The sequence below is a fragment of the Leuresthes tenuis genome, unplaced genomic scaffold, assembly GCF_036924035.1.
Source record: "Leuresthes tenuis unplaced genomic scaffold, fLeuTen1.0.hap1 SCAF_19, whole genome shotgun sequence".
NCBI classification, from domain to species: Eukaryota; Metazoa; Chordata; class Actinopteri; order Atheriniformes; family Atherinopsidae; genus Leuresthes; species Leuresthes tenuis.
Window position 1 is genome coordinate 13,152,513 of NW_027325373.1, and position 16,577 is coordinate 13,169,089.

The window sequence follows — 16,577 nt, forward strand, 5'->3', positions numbered from 1 at the left end:
GCCATGGGGTTGCTCTGTCCACGACTGGCTCTGGTCCAGGAGGTTTGTTGTCATCTCAGCTCTCTCATACAACAGTATGCACAATGTCACCTCTACAATGTTGTATCTAAGGAGTAGTTATGAATCGGTATGCCAAGCTTTGCTGTTTGAATTTTAAGTGTAAAGTGTAACTTGGGCTGTGACCCTGAACTTAGACCCGTCTTTTGTGTTCACTGGCTCGGAAGAGGCCTCCTCCTTTGATAGTTGTTTATTCAGGTCAGAAAGAGACAGACAGGGGGACACAAAGTGAGAGAAAGATCCCACACTGCTAAAAAAACAGATTGGCCTCGTCTGGCTCCAAGACAAGCTTTTCAAAACTCCTCTTTCACTCCTCTCCCCAAGACACGCTTTCTTCTCTCCTTTTCTTCTCTCCCTCTAATCCGTCCTTCTGCCTATTTAGAGGTGAACGGCGCAGTGTGAAAGCGAGAGAAAGTGTTTTTGTGTGCTTGATGGGTAACCCTCGCCCTTTTGAAAAAGGCAAACAGGGAAAAGCTGTCATTACCACTGGCATAAAGCGATCTTAAGACAATGGTGTTTTCTGCCACTTTATTAACATCGTAGAGAGTAGTTCACCATTGCTCCTCTGTCACTTCTCTGTCCATGTTTCATTCCCTGAGCCAGACATCCAGGCGATTAAAAGAAAAAGAGACAAGCTGGGAATTAATGGTCCTGCTGGGGTTAGACAGGCCACTGTTTAATTGGTAATTGAACAGGAGTTTTTCTGCACTGCTACTGAGGTGTTTGTTGGTGTTTGTTATTTTTTTTGCAGATTCCTACCTCTGTCCCAGACATATGGATATTGAAAACAATAACAGAAGTAATGTTTGGATAAGTGGAAGAGGAGGAGGGATTGTTAAGAATTTGCAGACATGTGAATTTCCGTCCTGAGAGGTTTGAGGTGAGAGCGAGCAGCTGAAAGGAAAAGCAGAGGAAATATGGAAGTCGAAAACATAACAAACAAGCATAATGTCTGGACAGAGAGTGGGCAGTGTGGGAACTACAGTGGAAAGGGTCTGATGAGGTGTGAAGTTTGATTGAGGTACTATGTGTGTGTGTGTGAAAGTATGTCCCAAAGCAAAACCTATCGTTGTCTTTTGTTAGGAAACCTGGTCGTTAAAATCTGTTTGACCCAAATGTCATTGACTATCAGAAACTTTCCGTTTACAAGAGCATGTGTGGTCTGGATTTTGACTCTACTCGGACCCTTCAAACATTTCCCATCAAAGTCCAGGCTTTGACACCTTTATTCATACGTGTTTCACTCATGCCACCTATGTTAGTCACTATAAAGAACTGCAGCACCTCTCACAACCTCATATTGTGGAGTCAGGAAGCCAACTGGCCTTATCGGGGGCAGACACACAAAGCTGTTCTTGCTGTCGGGTGGCGAGGTATGCATAAGAGCATGTGTGCTTGTGTGTATATGTGTGTGATTGGGGGGTGGTGGCGGTGGGAGGCACTTCCTCCTATTCTTCTGCTGTTGAAGAGTTCCCATGAGCGCCCCTGCCAGGACCTGCAGTGTGGCCTGAGCAGGCCGAGCCAGCGCCAGTCTCGCCTGGATGACGCCACCACAAACTCACACAGCTGATCTCAGGCACTACCGCAGCTTCTGTTGTTCAGGTCACAGTGAGGAGTGGGACAGCGTACTACAGGACAAGACAAACGCAAGAGGAGAGAAGAGGAATGTTACGATAATGGACTAAAGAGGGGAGGATTTAACTGAAGTTTCAGGATAATAAGTGGAACATTTGAAGCTGCTGCAGTGGATAAAATGACTAAAAGCGTGCGCACTCGAAAGTGCATTGATGACTGGAGTCATTAACAGCAAATTTTGAATGGGAAAAGTTGTGGCTACAGGTCAGCGGCAGAGTGATTTCAATAAGGTTAAATCGAGAATCATTCAAGGGAAAGTTAATGCGGAACAAAGACCAGTTTATCAGAAAAGAAATCTTCAAAGATTATTTTTGTTTCACCCGATAGTTCCCTGCTTGTTTTCCAGGAAGGTGAGAAACATTATTGATATCTAGAGCTGCCTCACTTGGACCATCACCTTGACAACACAGTCACTCCATCCACTTTTTGTTGGACAGCATTCACTGTTGAGATGATCCACAACACACTGAAGTCCACTCAGCCATCAGAGCACAGCCCCAGGAGAACAATCTCAGCTGCACAAAGAAAGCTGTGGCGATACTCAGGCTGCAGAGGAGGCAGCCAGGTGGAAAGTCACCGTCGCAGCGTTTGTGTATTGGCTGCGGACTTGAATACTGGAGAGGGCGGAGGAAGAGGAGGTGGTGGTGTTGGTGTGATGCACACCATCCACGGGCTGTGCCACCTCTGCATCGGATGTAGGCTGCCTCAGGTGTGTCTGTGTTAAAATGAAAAGCGAGGGAACAAATGGAAGCAAGGGAGTAGGAGGGGGATTTATGTATAAGCTGAATTAACGGACAGTATCAATCTGTGTCACACCACTTGACACAACAGGTCATCCTTTTATTACTGCACAGAAGAAAATGTGCTTTTTACTGCCTTTCCAGCTCTCTTGGGAGAGAATAAATTTGAGCAGATGAAAGCAGGAGACATAAGGGATGTCTGTGTTTCAAAAGGGGTGAACCAGCTCTCTGTCCATTAAATTATTTATCATTCCCATTGTGGAAGAAGGATCTGATGGAAGAGAAGAGTAGAAATGGAGAAAATATCTGTGCCTTGTGCCGTTTTCCTCTCATAAGCTATTTTGTGTACATTTGATTTGCACACAAACTTTAAAAAAAAAAAATCTAATCATATTCCATAGAAATATAACTGAAAGTTACTGCTTATGCAGTCACAGGTGAAGGTAAAAATATAAGACTGAGCTTGCATGACAGAAATACAACATGACACGTCAGTCGGATGTATTTGTGTGTGGTTTGCTGTCCTTGTCACAGACCATACTGACCCAGATAAGTCTGTATATTCACACATCAATATCATGGCTTTGGCTGATACATTTAATTTATTCTTTTCAACTGTCAGCAGTTGATGTTACCCTTTCCTGTATTGCTTGAAAATAGATAAAACATGTTTTGTAATTATCAGATGGAGACACACAGGATAGCTTCTCCTGCCTTTGTACAGCTGTGTCCAAAATGATTGTTGGGGCACTGAGGACATGGGAAGAAGAAGGAAAAGCTCTGTCACAGATGCATGAACACATACTGTGCACACATGAGCTTCAAGACAGTTAAAATCTTAAATCTTATGTGTCTCTTTTCTTCTATCTGTGATTGAATTATTAATTCATCATAAAATGCCTGCTCACACAATTTGAATATTTAATGCGAGCTGAAAACTTTCTCCATGGATTTGTCTTCATTCATTCAATCATTTGTCTTATGATTGATGTGCTACGAAAAATGTCTTAAAATTACTTTCACACCAATCTGTTGAATTATCAGTCTCATTTAGAAGCAAAAATGGGGTCTTGGGCTGCTGATTGGTGGTAGACCAGAAGTTATCAAGTGCTTACTCAGAAGGTTTTTTAGATTAATTGGACCAAATTAGGTACCTCTCTGACCTCAATTTAAAGGACAAGAGTCGAAGGCTTTTGATAAAATGACAGAGACGTAGATAGAGGCAGACAGTTGTGTTCACTTTCAGTCTTTGTCTTTTTCTTAATGTCACATCAAGCTGGTTTATCCAAATGTTTCACAATACTTTGTTGTTTGTCATGCTGAATTCCACGGGAATGTTTTGTTTCATACCATCTGTTCCTCTGTTTGCTTAATTCATCTGCTCTGTCTCTGGGAATTTTTGAAGCCTCCCTGCCCCCTTTTCCCAACTTTTAATCTATTTTATAAAAATCCATTTTATCCTTGTTTTCATGTTAACCATCTCTTACCACCTCAAAGTCAGTTTCTTGGTTACTATCTATCCGACAACCTTTTCTATTCTATAACACATCTATTTGTAATGCTTCTGAAGGAGTCCACAACTGGTAAAAAAAACAAAACTAATTTTACATACATCAGTGATAGAACCTGACAGCCAAAGTACTTTTTTATTGCAGATGACAAAGATGACAAAGTCAGTCTCTTTGTAGCATTGGGATCATTTTTCAAGCAGTGGAAGATTTGAAATAAACAGAAACAGAGACAAATTTAAGAGACTGAGGCTTTGAAGGATATGGCAGAAGAATTGTGACACAGAGCACATAAAATCAGTGGACTATAAGAAACCGCAATAGTACCTGACATTTTAGGGTCATTGCGAGCTTCGGGCCTCTGAATAATCTCCAAGTTTTGCTGTTTGTAATTTTGCAGCTTACACATGTAGCCTTGTTCCACTGCAGACACAAACAGAGATAAATCAGTAAAATCTGTGTGCTTTGTCCCTGGTTGCCTGCAGATGAGATGGAAAGAAGTTAGATGTTTTGGATGAAACTATGTTGACTTTGGCTCAGACTTTTGTGTGCAGGTACTGAAAGTTTGGCAATGCAAGAGAAGAGAGGTTATGGGAAATAGCCATCAGCACTTTTTCTGTGTATAGATGTGTGTGTGGATATGATAAATGTGAGCAGTGGGTACTGAGCCTTTTTGTTGCGCTATAATATTCAGATTCCTTCAGTTCTAATAAGATTTTTTTTATTGCTCTCCCTTACTGTCATTGTGCTGGCTAATGTCAAACTGTTTCATTGCAAAGTTGGATTAAAACCCTAGAAATATTAATAGTTTACTGATTTTCATAGAGGTGTAGCACCTAAAAATGACTGCACAATCTGCGGTAACATCGCCTACAATCAAATATTACTCTGTCTCAAATTATTTTAACTTCTGTTTCATGATTTCATCGCTTGTTGTACTGTGTTATATAGTGCTGTCTCGGTAGATGATATAGAATATTTACCTCAGTGGGAGTGAAGCCAAAAAAGACAAGATTTATTCTTCGCTGGCTGCACTAGAAAGTCAGGCGCACTAAAATGTATACATTCAGCTTCTTTGTTGATGTGTAATAAGTGTCTTTCTGCAAGTGTGCCAGAGGGAGCTTTTATGCTTGTTTTCAAATAATATGTCCTCTGTGACATCCTCTTAGTGCTGAATTAGTTTGTAATATTGGCATACCAGTACCAGGCATACTGGTATGTTGCCTGAAAATACCTTAGTATTTATTATTAATAAGCAGTCTGCCTTTGGTAGAATAAGTTTATTCCATTTCTCTCCCTTATCAGACAAAAAATAACTTTCTATTTCTTAATGTCTGGAGCTGTTTTTCCCCACTAAGTCAGCTAATTGGGTTCTCCGGGAAACTGCTGTCAAGACACTTTTGATAGGAAGTAGAAGTAGAATACAAATCTACTTTATGGTCCTGTAGGAAGGAAGCTGATTATTTTGCCAGCATGCTACTTTTGGTTCCTCAGGTAGTGGGGGTGAGTTCCTATCTTTGTATCACAAAATGAACGTGTGTCTATGTGTTTGTGTTTGTGTGTGCGTGTTGTTCAGGTGACCATCCTTCGAGGAAAGGATGGATATGGATTCACCATCTGCTCAGATTCCCCTGTGAGGGTACAAGCTGTTGATCCAGGCAAGTTTTACATGTACATGTCAGTGTACATAAAAGTCAGTAGTGCTGGAGTCATTGCTTAGAATGGGAGGCTCTCACTACAACAAAATACCAAAACTAGTAGGTTTGTTGGATTTATAGACTTCTAGTGGCTGAAACTGCAAATTGCAACGAACCGAATTCCTTCCCACCTACCCAAAAACTATAGTATTTGTGAAAAAAATGCAAGTTTAAACCAAACAAAAAAGAACCAATCAATAAAGCAAACGAGAGGCCTTCTCTGGAACTAGTGTTTGTGGAGGCTCAGAAGTCTCGAAGTTAAGACTTTATTGTCGTTGTGATTAAACAACAGATTTTTTTTATTATGATATAAATTGATCATTCTAAGGAAATGAAAACATAGTAATCATTATCTTTTAAATCATAAGTGTTTTTTTTTTGGTATTTATTTGTTTTTTTACGTTTTTTTAATATACTTACGACCTTACTTTGAGACTGAAATATATTGTATTATGCATCATATTGTTCATAGAGTCAGTCTTTAGTCAGAACATGTTTGGTGTTTTACCACTGTCCAAATGAAAATATCATGTAAATAATATTGTAACTGCTTTTGGTTCAGATTGATTGACTAGAGTTTGGCATCTTTGCTCTTTGGCATTTTGCCTTTTTTAAATCGCATTGTGGAGCCAGACAGAAAATGAGGGGGAAAGAGATTTGGTCAGTTCTATGTCATGCAGAAAAAGTCTGACCAGCTGGGACTCTCAGCTAACATCTGACTTTAAGATATGGTACCTCATGAATATGTGTTTTCCAAAAGTTTAACTTTAAATTTATTTCGTTATTCAGTCAGTTGTAGTGTTCAGAATTTAAAGATGGTTGGTTCAGTCAGCATGATCTGTTGGAAAGCGTTCCTCCCAGTCACTATTTCTATGGAGAGATGATCAGAGATTATTACAACAAATTTCCCCCCTAAAACACTATTGATTTTTTAAATATTCCATTTTACTTTATTGTTTTGTCCATGCAGCAATATACAATTCTGCAGCTCAAAGGCTAGGAGAACTAGCTTGATACATAAAAGAGCTATAACCCTGAATACCACAAATGTTGCTTGAAAGTGTGCAAAGATTTGAACTGTCCCTACATTCTGGCAGGGGGTCCAGCAGATCAAGCTGGTCTGCAGCAGCTTGACACTCTCCTGCAGTTAAATGGTCAGCCAGTGGAGCAGTGGAAATGTGTGGACTTGGCCCATGCTATAAGGTAATGATTCCAACACACTGGAGCATAACTCTGCAATTTATACCCCCTAATTTACAATAATTTCACATGCATGTTCAAAGTTTATGACAGATGATTGTAAGTTATCAGACCAGTCTTCAGTCTGAGAGGTTAAGCCATGACAACTGAGCTTCTGTAAATACTGAGTAACTCTAGTTTTAAAGTAAATTGTAAGATCACTATGACTTGCAAACCAGAAATACCTCTGGTATGGGCTCCTTAAACCAGCCTCCAGTGGCCAACAGTCCAATTACACTTCACTTTAAGGCACTTCTTTCTTGGTTTGGTGTTTAAGACCTGGTGCTATACTATATACTTTTTTTTCTTTTATATACGGTGACCTTTCCTCATTAAGCTGACTCGTACACATTGTCAATTTAGCAACAGAATTCACTCTATACTAAGATTTTATCAAGTTACAGCTGTACAAGTACAAGAAAACTGCTGGTTTGCTGCTTAGTTCCTTATTGAATTGATTGTTACATGGTTGATTTCAGTTTGATGTGTTAGTTTACTTAATATAATTTTGAAATAATTTAGAGATCCCTTTATACATCCCTTTAATATAACCTAATCTAATCTGCCACAGCTCAAAAAATATATAATTTAACTAGAATTTCTTTTGTGTGTGTCTTGCAGAAATAGTGCCAATGAAATAACAGTGGTGGTGTGGCGTACTGGTCCCTCAGCGAAACCTAGTTTTGAGGGCCTCATCCACCGGCCCTCCCACAAAACTCCCACTTCCAACTATGAGCCCCCTTCACCCCCTACCCGCAGGCGTGCACCAGATGTTGGCACAAGTAAAGTTCCTCCTGCTGTGCCGCCTCTCCCAGCCCACCACCGTGCCAGTGCAGCCCGCCGGCTACTGGTAAACGGCTCTGATGCTGGAAGTAGTGTTGGCCTAGGCAGGGGCACCCTGGCGTGGGGGGCACAGGGAGGGTCGGCTGAGGAACTGGATGGGAAACCACGACTCCTTCACCACCCTCCAACTGCTACACTGAAGGGAACCAGGGTGAAGGCCTCCAATGGGGACAACTACATCATCCTGGCCCCTATCAACCCTGGAAGCCAGGTAGCACAGACTGGTGGAGGGCTGCATCTTCATCATCTTCTCCGTCCTCCTCACCCTCACCACGGTCATATGGTGGCTCATCCTAGATATGTTTCCTTACCTTTCATACCTGGTGCTGATAGATAGATGGACTGTGTGTTCAGTTTGTCCGTGTCATTTGCCATACTGATGTCTCATTCATTTGTGCAGGTTTTCAACACATCACATACCGCACATATAGTTCAATGTCATGTTGGAGTGCAAGACTGGAAAGCTATAGGAGACAATAGAATATAAAAAACAGCTGTTGATGATACATTATATACTTTGTTTTATGTGACACTTTGGCAATATTCATTTCATTACATTCTACCAACAATACTCAGTTCCTAACAGGAAAGCAAAGCTAATGTATAGCATGTTTCCTATAGATATAGATACATTATCTGTGTCATGAATTAAATATAACTACTTGAAAAAAGTAGTTCTGGCATTTGACAAATAAATTGAATCCAAGAATATTATTGCTTCAGTGCTAACATTTGGAAACGTCACACATTCCAGGAAATAGCCATTGCACAGATTGTATTTTTAGTATAACATGCTTATACATGTACAACATGACATGTATATGGCATTTTATACAGCACATACTTATATTTGCTTTGTATTTTAATTCAAAGTTTTATTGATAAAAATAAAGCGAACTCATTGAATGAAAAAGACTGATCTGAATTCCTTAGCTAACATCCCTTTGATAACACAGTACTAATCTGTGAACCACCACAGGGTAGAAAAGATGTTGAATCAAAAGATAAAGGGTTTGTTTAAAACTCTGCAACTGTGTCGAGGCAGCAGCTCGGCACATATGAAAGTGTTTTAACAAACCAAAGTCACTTGATGTCAGATTAAGAGTTGATGGTGCGTTAACCCTTTAATGTCTTTTCTCTTATCATATTTCAATCTTAACTATGCTTTAAGAAACCACTGATTCTTATCATTCTTACCCCAAGGAAAAAAAGAAAAGATTTTTCCATTCTGTTTTTTCTCAGTGAGGGCATTAAAGGGTCAAGTTGTCTAACTTACTAATTTTATTCTTTCCATGTCTTTGCTCATGAGTCTGTCTGTGACTTGAAGCTGTATGTGTGTTTGTGTGTTACGCATGTGTGCATGCCTCATGCAATATCTTTGTCTGTGTGTTTTTCTGCTTTAGGTTCCATCCATAAAAACAGAGACATAAGTTCAGTTTGATGCTAGGAGAAAAGCAGGAGGATGATTGACAGAAATAACAGACACTGCATTTAAAGAAAGAATGTATAGCCTCAATAGAAAGAGGTACATGCCATGGGGAACAAAACTTCCCATTCAATTACCTTTCTATCTCAAACAAAAGGGAGGCAGGAATTTGGTGAGATTTTGTTTTGGCAACGCTAAATATAATGAAAGCCTGCCAGAAATGGGTCATGCTTGTGGTGACTCACACTGATACAATACTTTAGTCCACAAAAAAGCACACTTGCACACATATGGAAAATATTTATCCTAATAAGTTGGCAGAAAAGGGTAGCAATAATGGAACATATTGATACATTTTGGGGCATCTTAAATCTTAAAGCTTCATTAACCTGATCAACATGTGACGTGACGGCAGCCTTTTGTCTTTACTCCCTCGGCAGATTGTAATATGTCATGACAAGGAGAAAGCAACACTGTCTGGTCTCTTAACCTCAGATAGCTTATGATGGTGGAGGCTAAAACATTATGCCTGAGTGGAAAACAAAGCCTTCTTTAGAATTATTTTTTTTATAATGAAGAAATATGGCTTTTTGCAGCCAGTCAGTATTCATATTTCTTTTAGTATCATTAACATCACCATAGAGAGTTAATTTCTTCCCTTGTCTTCCTGTTTTGTAATGAATACTGGCATGCACTATCACGAGTCATTATGTTAAAATGTTTTTTGTCTTCGCTTCATCACAGATGTAGTTTTTTTTCCCCCTTTATGCTGAAACAAGTCAACTCAATGTCCTTTCATACTACTCTGCTTTCAGATTCTGAGGCCTGTTTATCAGGACAATCAGGGAACATTAGGTAAGATGTGCATTGCGTTATGTTAATCAGTGTTGGCTTTGGCTCAATATTAGCTTGGATGTAGCGCAATGTTACTTTCAGTTTTGGCTTCACTGTTAGGATTGTTGTTAATTTAATGACACTAATACATTCATATAACATTCGGGAGCCTAATGCAAACTTGTAAACTCAAGCTTCACTTTCTTAATATTTCACAGCTTCAGGTTTCAGCAGGTTATATCCCACACGACAGACTTCTGGTCCACAGCCCCAGGCTGGTGGTAGCAGTGGTGCTTTTTCTGGGGGGGTTAGTGGCAGCAGTGGTGGGGGCTTCTCCAGCCGTACCAACTTCCTACGTCGATCTAACAACTCCAAGATATCAAAGGGATCATCCACCTCTCCTAACGCTGGTGTAAGCAGCAACCAGCAACAGAATGCCAATTTTGCCAACTACCAAAACTGCACCATCGTCCGCTCACATACGCCACATGCCAATTATGGATATGTCAAAGTGGCACCCAAGATCCTCATCTTCCCTATCTTTGTCCAGGTAGGCCAGTTGATATGAGCCTCACAGTTAAGATGGGATGTTATAACACTTCTTGACATGCATATTCCTCTCTTTTTAATGTGCCGCATATTTTCTAATGGAAGTTACTAACTGTATTATGATGTAATTATATTTTAGTTGTAATCCTTGTTGCTAATTTACAGAAACTGTTAGCCTCCGTACTGCGATCCATACTGATACGCTTTACTCGTCAGTTTTCACAAATTAAACACTATACATATGTGAGCCCAGAGTATAATAATATATATATGATCTTACAGTTGATAATGTATTTCAGAGTGAAATGGTTGAGAGAATTGCTCAGTGAGACAGGCTACTCTGCATTTGACCCTTTAAATGTGCCAGTGCAACCCCTGCCTCCATCGCTCTGATATTGAAGAGGATAAGAACCACCAGCAGACACAATTACCCTGATGACAGAGCAATAGTGAACAAGGACCTTGGTTAACCAACAAGATGATGAACCCTGTGAATGAGAGCCAGAGTTTCTTTGTGGACAAGGCAGAATCTTACAGCACAACCATACCAGGGCTTTGTGGAAGAGTTGCCGGATTGAAGTCATTCCTTGTTAAAAGGCACATCGTAGGCAGCTGAGAATTTGGCTAAAGGCACCTGAATAACTTTCAGACCATGACAAGCAAAATTCTCCGGTCTGATGAAATGAAGAACTCTCTCTCTCTATATATATACATATACATATACATATACATATACATATACATATACATATACATATACATATACATATACATATACATATACATATACATATACATATACATATACATATACATATACATATATGCAGAGTTTCCAGTGACATGGCAGTGAGCATCACCTCTTTAATCAACCTTCCAGTCAACCAAGGTGATGGCAACATAATTATGTGAGATGTTTTTGTGGACCTGAGGCTGGGGACCCAGGATAGAGGAAAAGATTCATGTAGAACAATACAGTGTGATCTGGAATAAAAAGCTTTAACAGAATGCTCAGGATCAGAAGGTTGGATGAAGGTTTCCGTTTTAACAAGACAATGATCCAAAGCTTACTGCCCTTAAAAGTTATACACGGCTTTATGAAAACTCTGTGAAAGGCCTTCAGTTAAATAGACACAATTTTACAAAATAAGGCATCATACTTGGACTGATGGCCTTACTTCTATAGAATCTTGGCTTAAAAGGAAACAGAGCTTTGAGGTTTGCAGTTGGGAAATATATTGGCCTTTCTGTCATGAGCTTGCTAATTTCACACATGACACACATGCCATTTTTTTCGTTGGATTTTTGCTTTTAGGCTGCAGCACCAGACGGTGTCTGTGAAGAGAGACAGAAAATTAGTGTTAAGATGTCAACATCCAGGATGTTTGTTTCCTTACCTTGTTTGGTAACCGAAGTGCATGACGTAGCTGAATACCTTATATTGGTTTCAATTTGTGTTTGTTACAGCCTTTGTAAAATGTCATAGTGACTTTCCCACTTTCAAAATGCAGAGAATTTGGTTGTACTTCCTATTCATTCATATAGAAACTTACAACTCTGACCCCACTTTACAGAGTTTAAATGTTACAGATACACACACATTGAAGTGGCGCTTTGTCATACCCTGATCTTGAGAGGAAGTCCCCTCCTCCCATGTTGTGGCACTAGTTCTTTTTATGTCAATGTCTTGTCATTCTCGACCGCACTTATCGCCTCTCAGTTGCAACTAGCTTTCTCTGTCATTAGCCACTTTCAGTTGTCTTACCCTCAATGAAAATAGACGTGCTCTTTGCTGGTGAATAGATCAATTGGATTTTGGAGCCAAAATGGATTTGGTAATGTCATTTTCTGTTTCTTTTTACAAATGAATAACAAATGCGATGACAATTGGATTTCATCTTGAAAATAGCACCATATGTGCTGATGAGGATATGAGTAATAATGAGCCGTAGTGCAAGCAGTATGTGCAGTGGACCCTAATTAAGCTTAAAGATATCGGTTATGAATGAATGAGCTGAGAAACTTTTAAATAACTTTGTGTGATAATCTGTCTGTATCGTTTCTCTGCACCCAGCCTCTTGACCTGTGCAGCCGAACACTCATCATATCTGAGGAGATGATACTACATGAGAGCCAACACCACTCTCTCAAGGTGAGTGGCAGCAGTACAATAAAAACATTAACTTTAAATGTGAACCCATTCGTGTCAAAGTTTGATGTGAACATATGCATGTATAGCGATTTCAAAGCGTGTTTAAAAGTGTTTGCAAAGTAAGTTTAGTTTAATGATCTAAACAGGAGTCTTAGTTGTTGTTTTATATGAAGAAATATTATATCAAATAACATCTAAAGCTAAAAAGGGCTGCATGTGCCTTGAAAAAGTATTCACTTGCCATCACCCCAGTTTTTTCTGCGTTATGACCTTTAATTCAAATGGATGTGTTTTGAGATTTTATATAATGGACCTTCAGGGAGGACATTAATCAGAGAGGTAACAAAGAGGCCAAAGGTAACCCTCAAGGTCTGGAGTGTTCCCTTATGATGTCTTTAAGGCATTCACTTGACAAAGCTGAGCTTATTGGAAGCGTTACCAGGAAACAACAAAAAAGCCATTGCTTTAAGAAAAAGACCAACACAACAAATGTAGAGTTAGTACAAAAGGTATCATGGACACTCCCCAAAGGTTATCTGTTCCAGTGAGACTAAAACTGAACTTTCTGGAAAAACACTGCGTGGCAGAACCCAACACCTCTGAACACTTTGAGAACGCCATCCCCACAGTGACACACGGTGACAGCAGCATCATGTTGAGGGGATGTTTTTCATTGGTAGTGTCTGATAAATCGGTTTGAATCGAACGAGTGATGGATCACACCAAACACAGGCAGCCTCTTCTAGAAAAGCTGGGGAAGGGGTGAATACTTTTGTTGAGGTCCTAATTCTCGTTTTCACAGTCACAGACTTAGGCATGCTATGTTGACTAATAATAATACAAAAATCTATTTTAATTCCTGGACAGCACAATTATTAGATAACAAAATAGAAAAAAATCCAATTGGGGGTGGATACTTGTTCAAGGCACTGTATGAAGTCAAGAAGATGCAATATCAGTGTTCTTTCCAAGACTTATCAAGGCTCTCCTTTCTCCTCTACAACCTCTTCGGACTGCAGGGGACAGAGCAGAGGCAAACATTTTGTTTGTCACAACCTCTCATGCGGTTTGTTGATTTAACCAGAATACAAGTGACTGTCCACCTGCCTCGATCTTGAGTCAGAATTGTTTTGTGTTTTAAAAGTATTATCCGTACATAAAAAGAAAACAAATGTAAAGAAACATCTCAGGAGGTGGGAAGCGGCGAGGGAGACGTTTGAACGGCCTCTGGGAATTTGTAGCTACCCTGAGCTGCCAGGTCCACACGAGTCAAGCAGAATTAATAATAGATGAGGGAGGGAAGCACAAAAGATCTGACTCAGAGAAATTCTGTTTCATGTATCTAAAGAAATAGTGGCTCCTTTCATATAAGTTCACTGCATAAGAAGAGTCTGCACTGTACGGTGTTTTATAAAGCATTTTCTCTAAGTGTCTCTGGAAAGTATGTAATGCTTATGTGACTCAAATTAAGATGCTTATTTGCCCAAATGTTCCATACACCTAAGAATGACCTTTGTAATTTAAATGATAACTATCATGAATGGGAAAGAAACATCAATATTATATGCTATATGCTATTATATTACCATTTTTACATATTAATGTGCAAGGACACCATTAGCAGTGTGTTATGTACGGTTCATTAGAAGTAAACTTCTCATACATGTTAAGTTTTCATATTCCAGTAAAAGAGCACAGTCAAGTGTGAAGTATAATCACTGTGGCTTGAATGTTCATTTTCGATTTTTTCGAGTCTTTTTCCACACTTTGTAAAATATCTTTGTCAGGTCCACTTTGTTATGCAGTGCAGTGCAGCAGCTCTGGACTCTCGCTGGGGTCAGTCGTAAAACAAATATTTCGCCTGCAGTGTTTGTCATGAGGGAGTTTCTCTCCAGTGTGCCACTTTAAACAGGCTGTTTTTAGAGATCTATGTGTTGTTCCAGCTTTTACCTGAGCTGAGGGAGTTTATGTGAAGGCCAGCCGTTCACGCAAACATACACTTTTAGTGTAACGCTGAAATGCAAATGCACAACATTTGATTTAGGGACATGTGACCAAAACTGGGAACGTATACATAACAGAGTGAAGAGGTTTAAGGTAAATTAATGCTCAGTAAAGAAGAACATAAGCCTTGGTGGCTGAACAAGTTGTCATTAAGTTATTAAACAACTAAAGGAATTACTTTAAACTCATTTCTTTTTTAAGATTACGTATTTTTGAACCAAAATGCACCATCATTCATTAATTAGAGTAACCAAAGAGCTGTTGTTATCGTGATGTTCACAAAGCAACAAAGGACAATGCAGGCCTAGCACACATTTTAAGTCATTTCAGTCAAATCACATACTTTAATCTTATCATTTGAAAACAGAACTGATGTGACTTCATAAATAAGGTGGGTTCATTTCACTGTGGTGACTGATGCGTTTGTCAGTCTTAATTACACAAATGGTTGATTGTCCAACTTATCAAGATGTTTTTTTCAGATGTAGGATGTCGGTCAAAATTGGTGTTGAAGTACTCACAAAGACGCAATCAGACAGAATCAGGATTAGACAAAGACCCAAAGCTGAATATGTTTGTGGAAACTGTTGAAAATAATCTAACTGCTTATATTTTGTGTGTGTACATGCCTTATGCTTTCTGTGTGTGAAAACAGTTTGCTGCTTGCCTCTTGAGTGCTTTGTCTTTCTCTGTTACCAACATTCTCTTCCACCCACTCAAACCTACGGACATGTATGCTCAACGTCAGACACACACACGCACACACACTGCTACACTTACAGTTAACCACACACTGGTTAGAGCTTCAGAGGAAGCCACCAAAGCAAAGGCACTGTCTTGAAACATTACTCATCTAGAATGATTACTCTCTTCTGTATATCTATATTTTGTTGGTTATGACACACATAAGCAGTTCTGACACTGCCGTTTTAATTTTTAAGCCTCAACTTAATTTTGTAATTTCCTCTTAAATTGTTCTTCTCTTCAAACATGTTAATTTTAAGTTTCTCTGGCTGACCTTATGTCATGTACCACAGTTGATACTCATGAGTGCAAACACACTGGAGTGAGTGGTTAGAACGAAATAAGTGGAAAGCAAAGTAGAACCAAGCCAACGAAAGCAAAAGTTATACTATTGGAATGTAGGTTTGGTTGAATTTGACTGAGATTTTGAATAACAACAACAATTTTTCGAACAAATCTGTGACTGTGTGAAGTCTGGTGAATTCTTAGTTTTAATAAAAGGTATTTTCAAGTATATCAGACAGGTCAAACAAGGTTGTTTAATTTTTTCCCTAAAACAAGTGTATATGGAGGTGAAGCTACTTTAAAGCACAGTTTGTAAAAAAAAAATGAGCGGGCTACAAAGTCAGACGTGGGAGGATGCATGTTTATGCTGATGGTTATATATGTGTGAACAACACTTTTGCAAGGACATGAGTCAGGGGTGAGACTTGTCAAGTAGTAGATGCTGGATTGGAGATGTATTTGTAAGGTGTAAAGCCACAGTGAGACCATGTGATACACGAGTATCACCACCTCTTCTGGCCCAACACCCCCCTCACAAACTCCTGCCCTTCACCATTTTCTTTCAAACTTCCCGTGTCTCTCTTTGTAATCTTCCTTCCCCATTTCTTTTAGGTCACAGTGTTTGTCTACAACGATCTGATGCTCGTGACAAGAGAAAATGAGCCGGGCAGGTGTAATGTCCTTCAGAGCCCCCTGTACCTCCGACACTTGCGACTCCAGGATGGTATGTGATTTTCAACACTCCCACAGGAGCCATTGTTCTGAGATTTCTGAGATGTTGAGGGAATCATGTGTAGGGGTGGTGTGCTTGTCCTTTAAGAGTCAGTTCATGGCCAAAAAAACAGCTATAGTTTCAATATGGAA

The 16,577-nt window shown here is 39.5% G+C and overlaps 1 protein-coding gene across 5 annotated transcripts in view; it reads left to right on the forward strand.

The window, feature by feature from the left end:
* rgs3a (regulator of G protein signaling 3a) overlaps positions 1-16,577 on the forward strand; it is a 112,908-nt gene that overhangs the window by 20,071 nt on the left and 76,260 nt on the right. For 2 of the 5 annotated variants that reach the window (XM_072372517.1, XM_072372516.1), the window contains 7 exons: positions 5,517-5,598; positions 6,735-6,840; positions 7,498-7,930; positions 9,961-10,000; positions 10,198-10,529; positions 12,603-12,680; positions 16,326-16,437. In XM_072372517.1, the coding sequence (XP_072228618.1) occupies positions 5,517-5,598; positions 6,735-6,840; positions 7,498-7,930; positions 9,961-10,000; positions 10,198-10,529; positions 12,603-12,680; positions 16,326-16,437 (1,183 nt within the window). Of the gene's footprint in view, positions 1-1,576; positions 2,402-5,516; positions 5,599-6,734; positions 6,841-7,497; positions 7,931-9,960; positions 10,001-10,197; positions 10,530-12,237; positions 12,364-12,602; positions 12,681-16,325; positions 16,438-16,577 lie in introns of those variants that run through there. The other 3 variants (XM_072372515.1, XM_072372514.1, XM_072372518.1) reach the window with 3 other exon arrangements.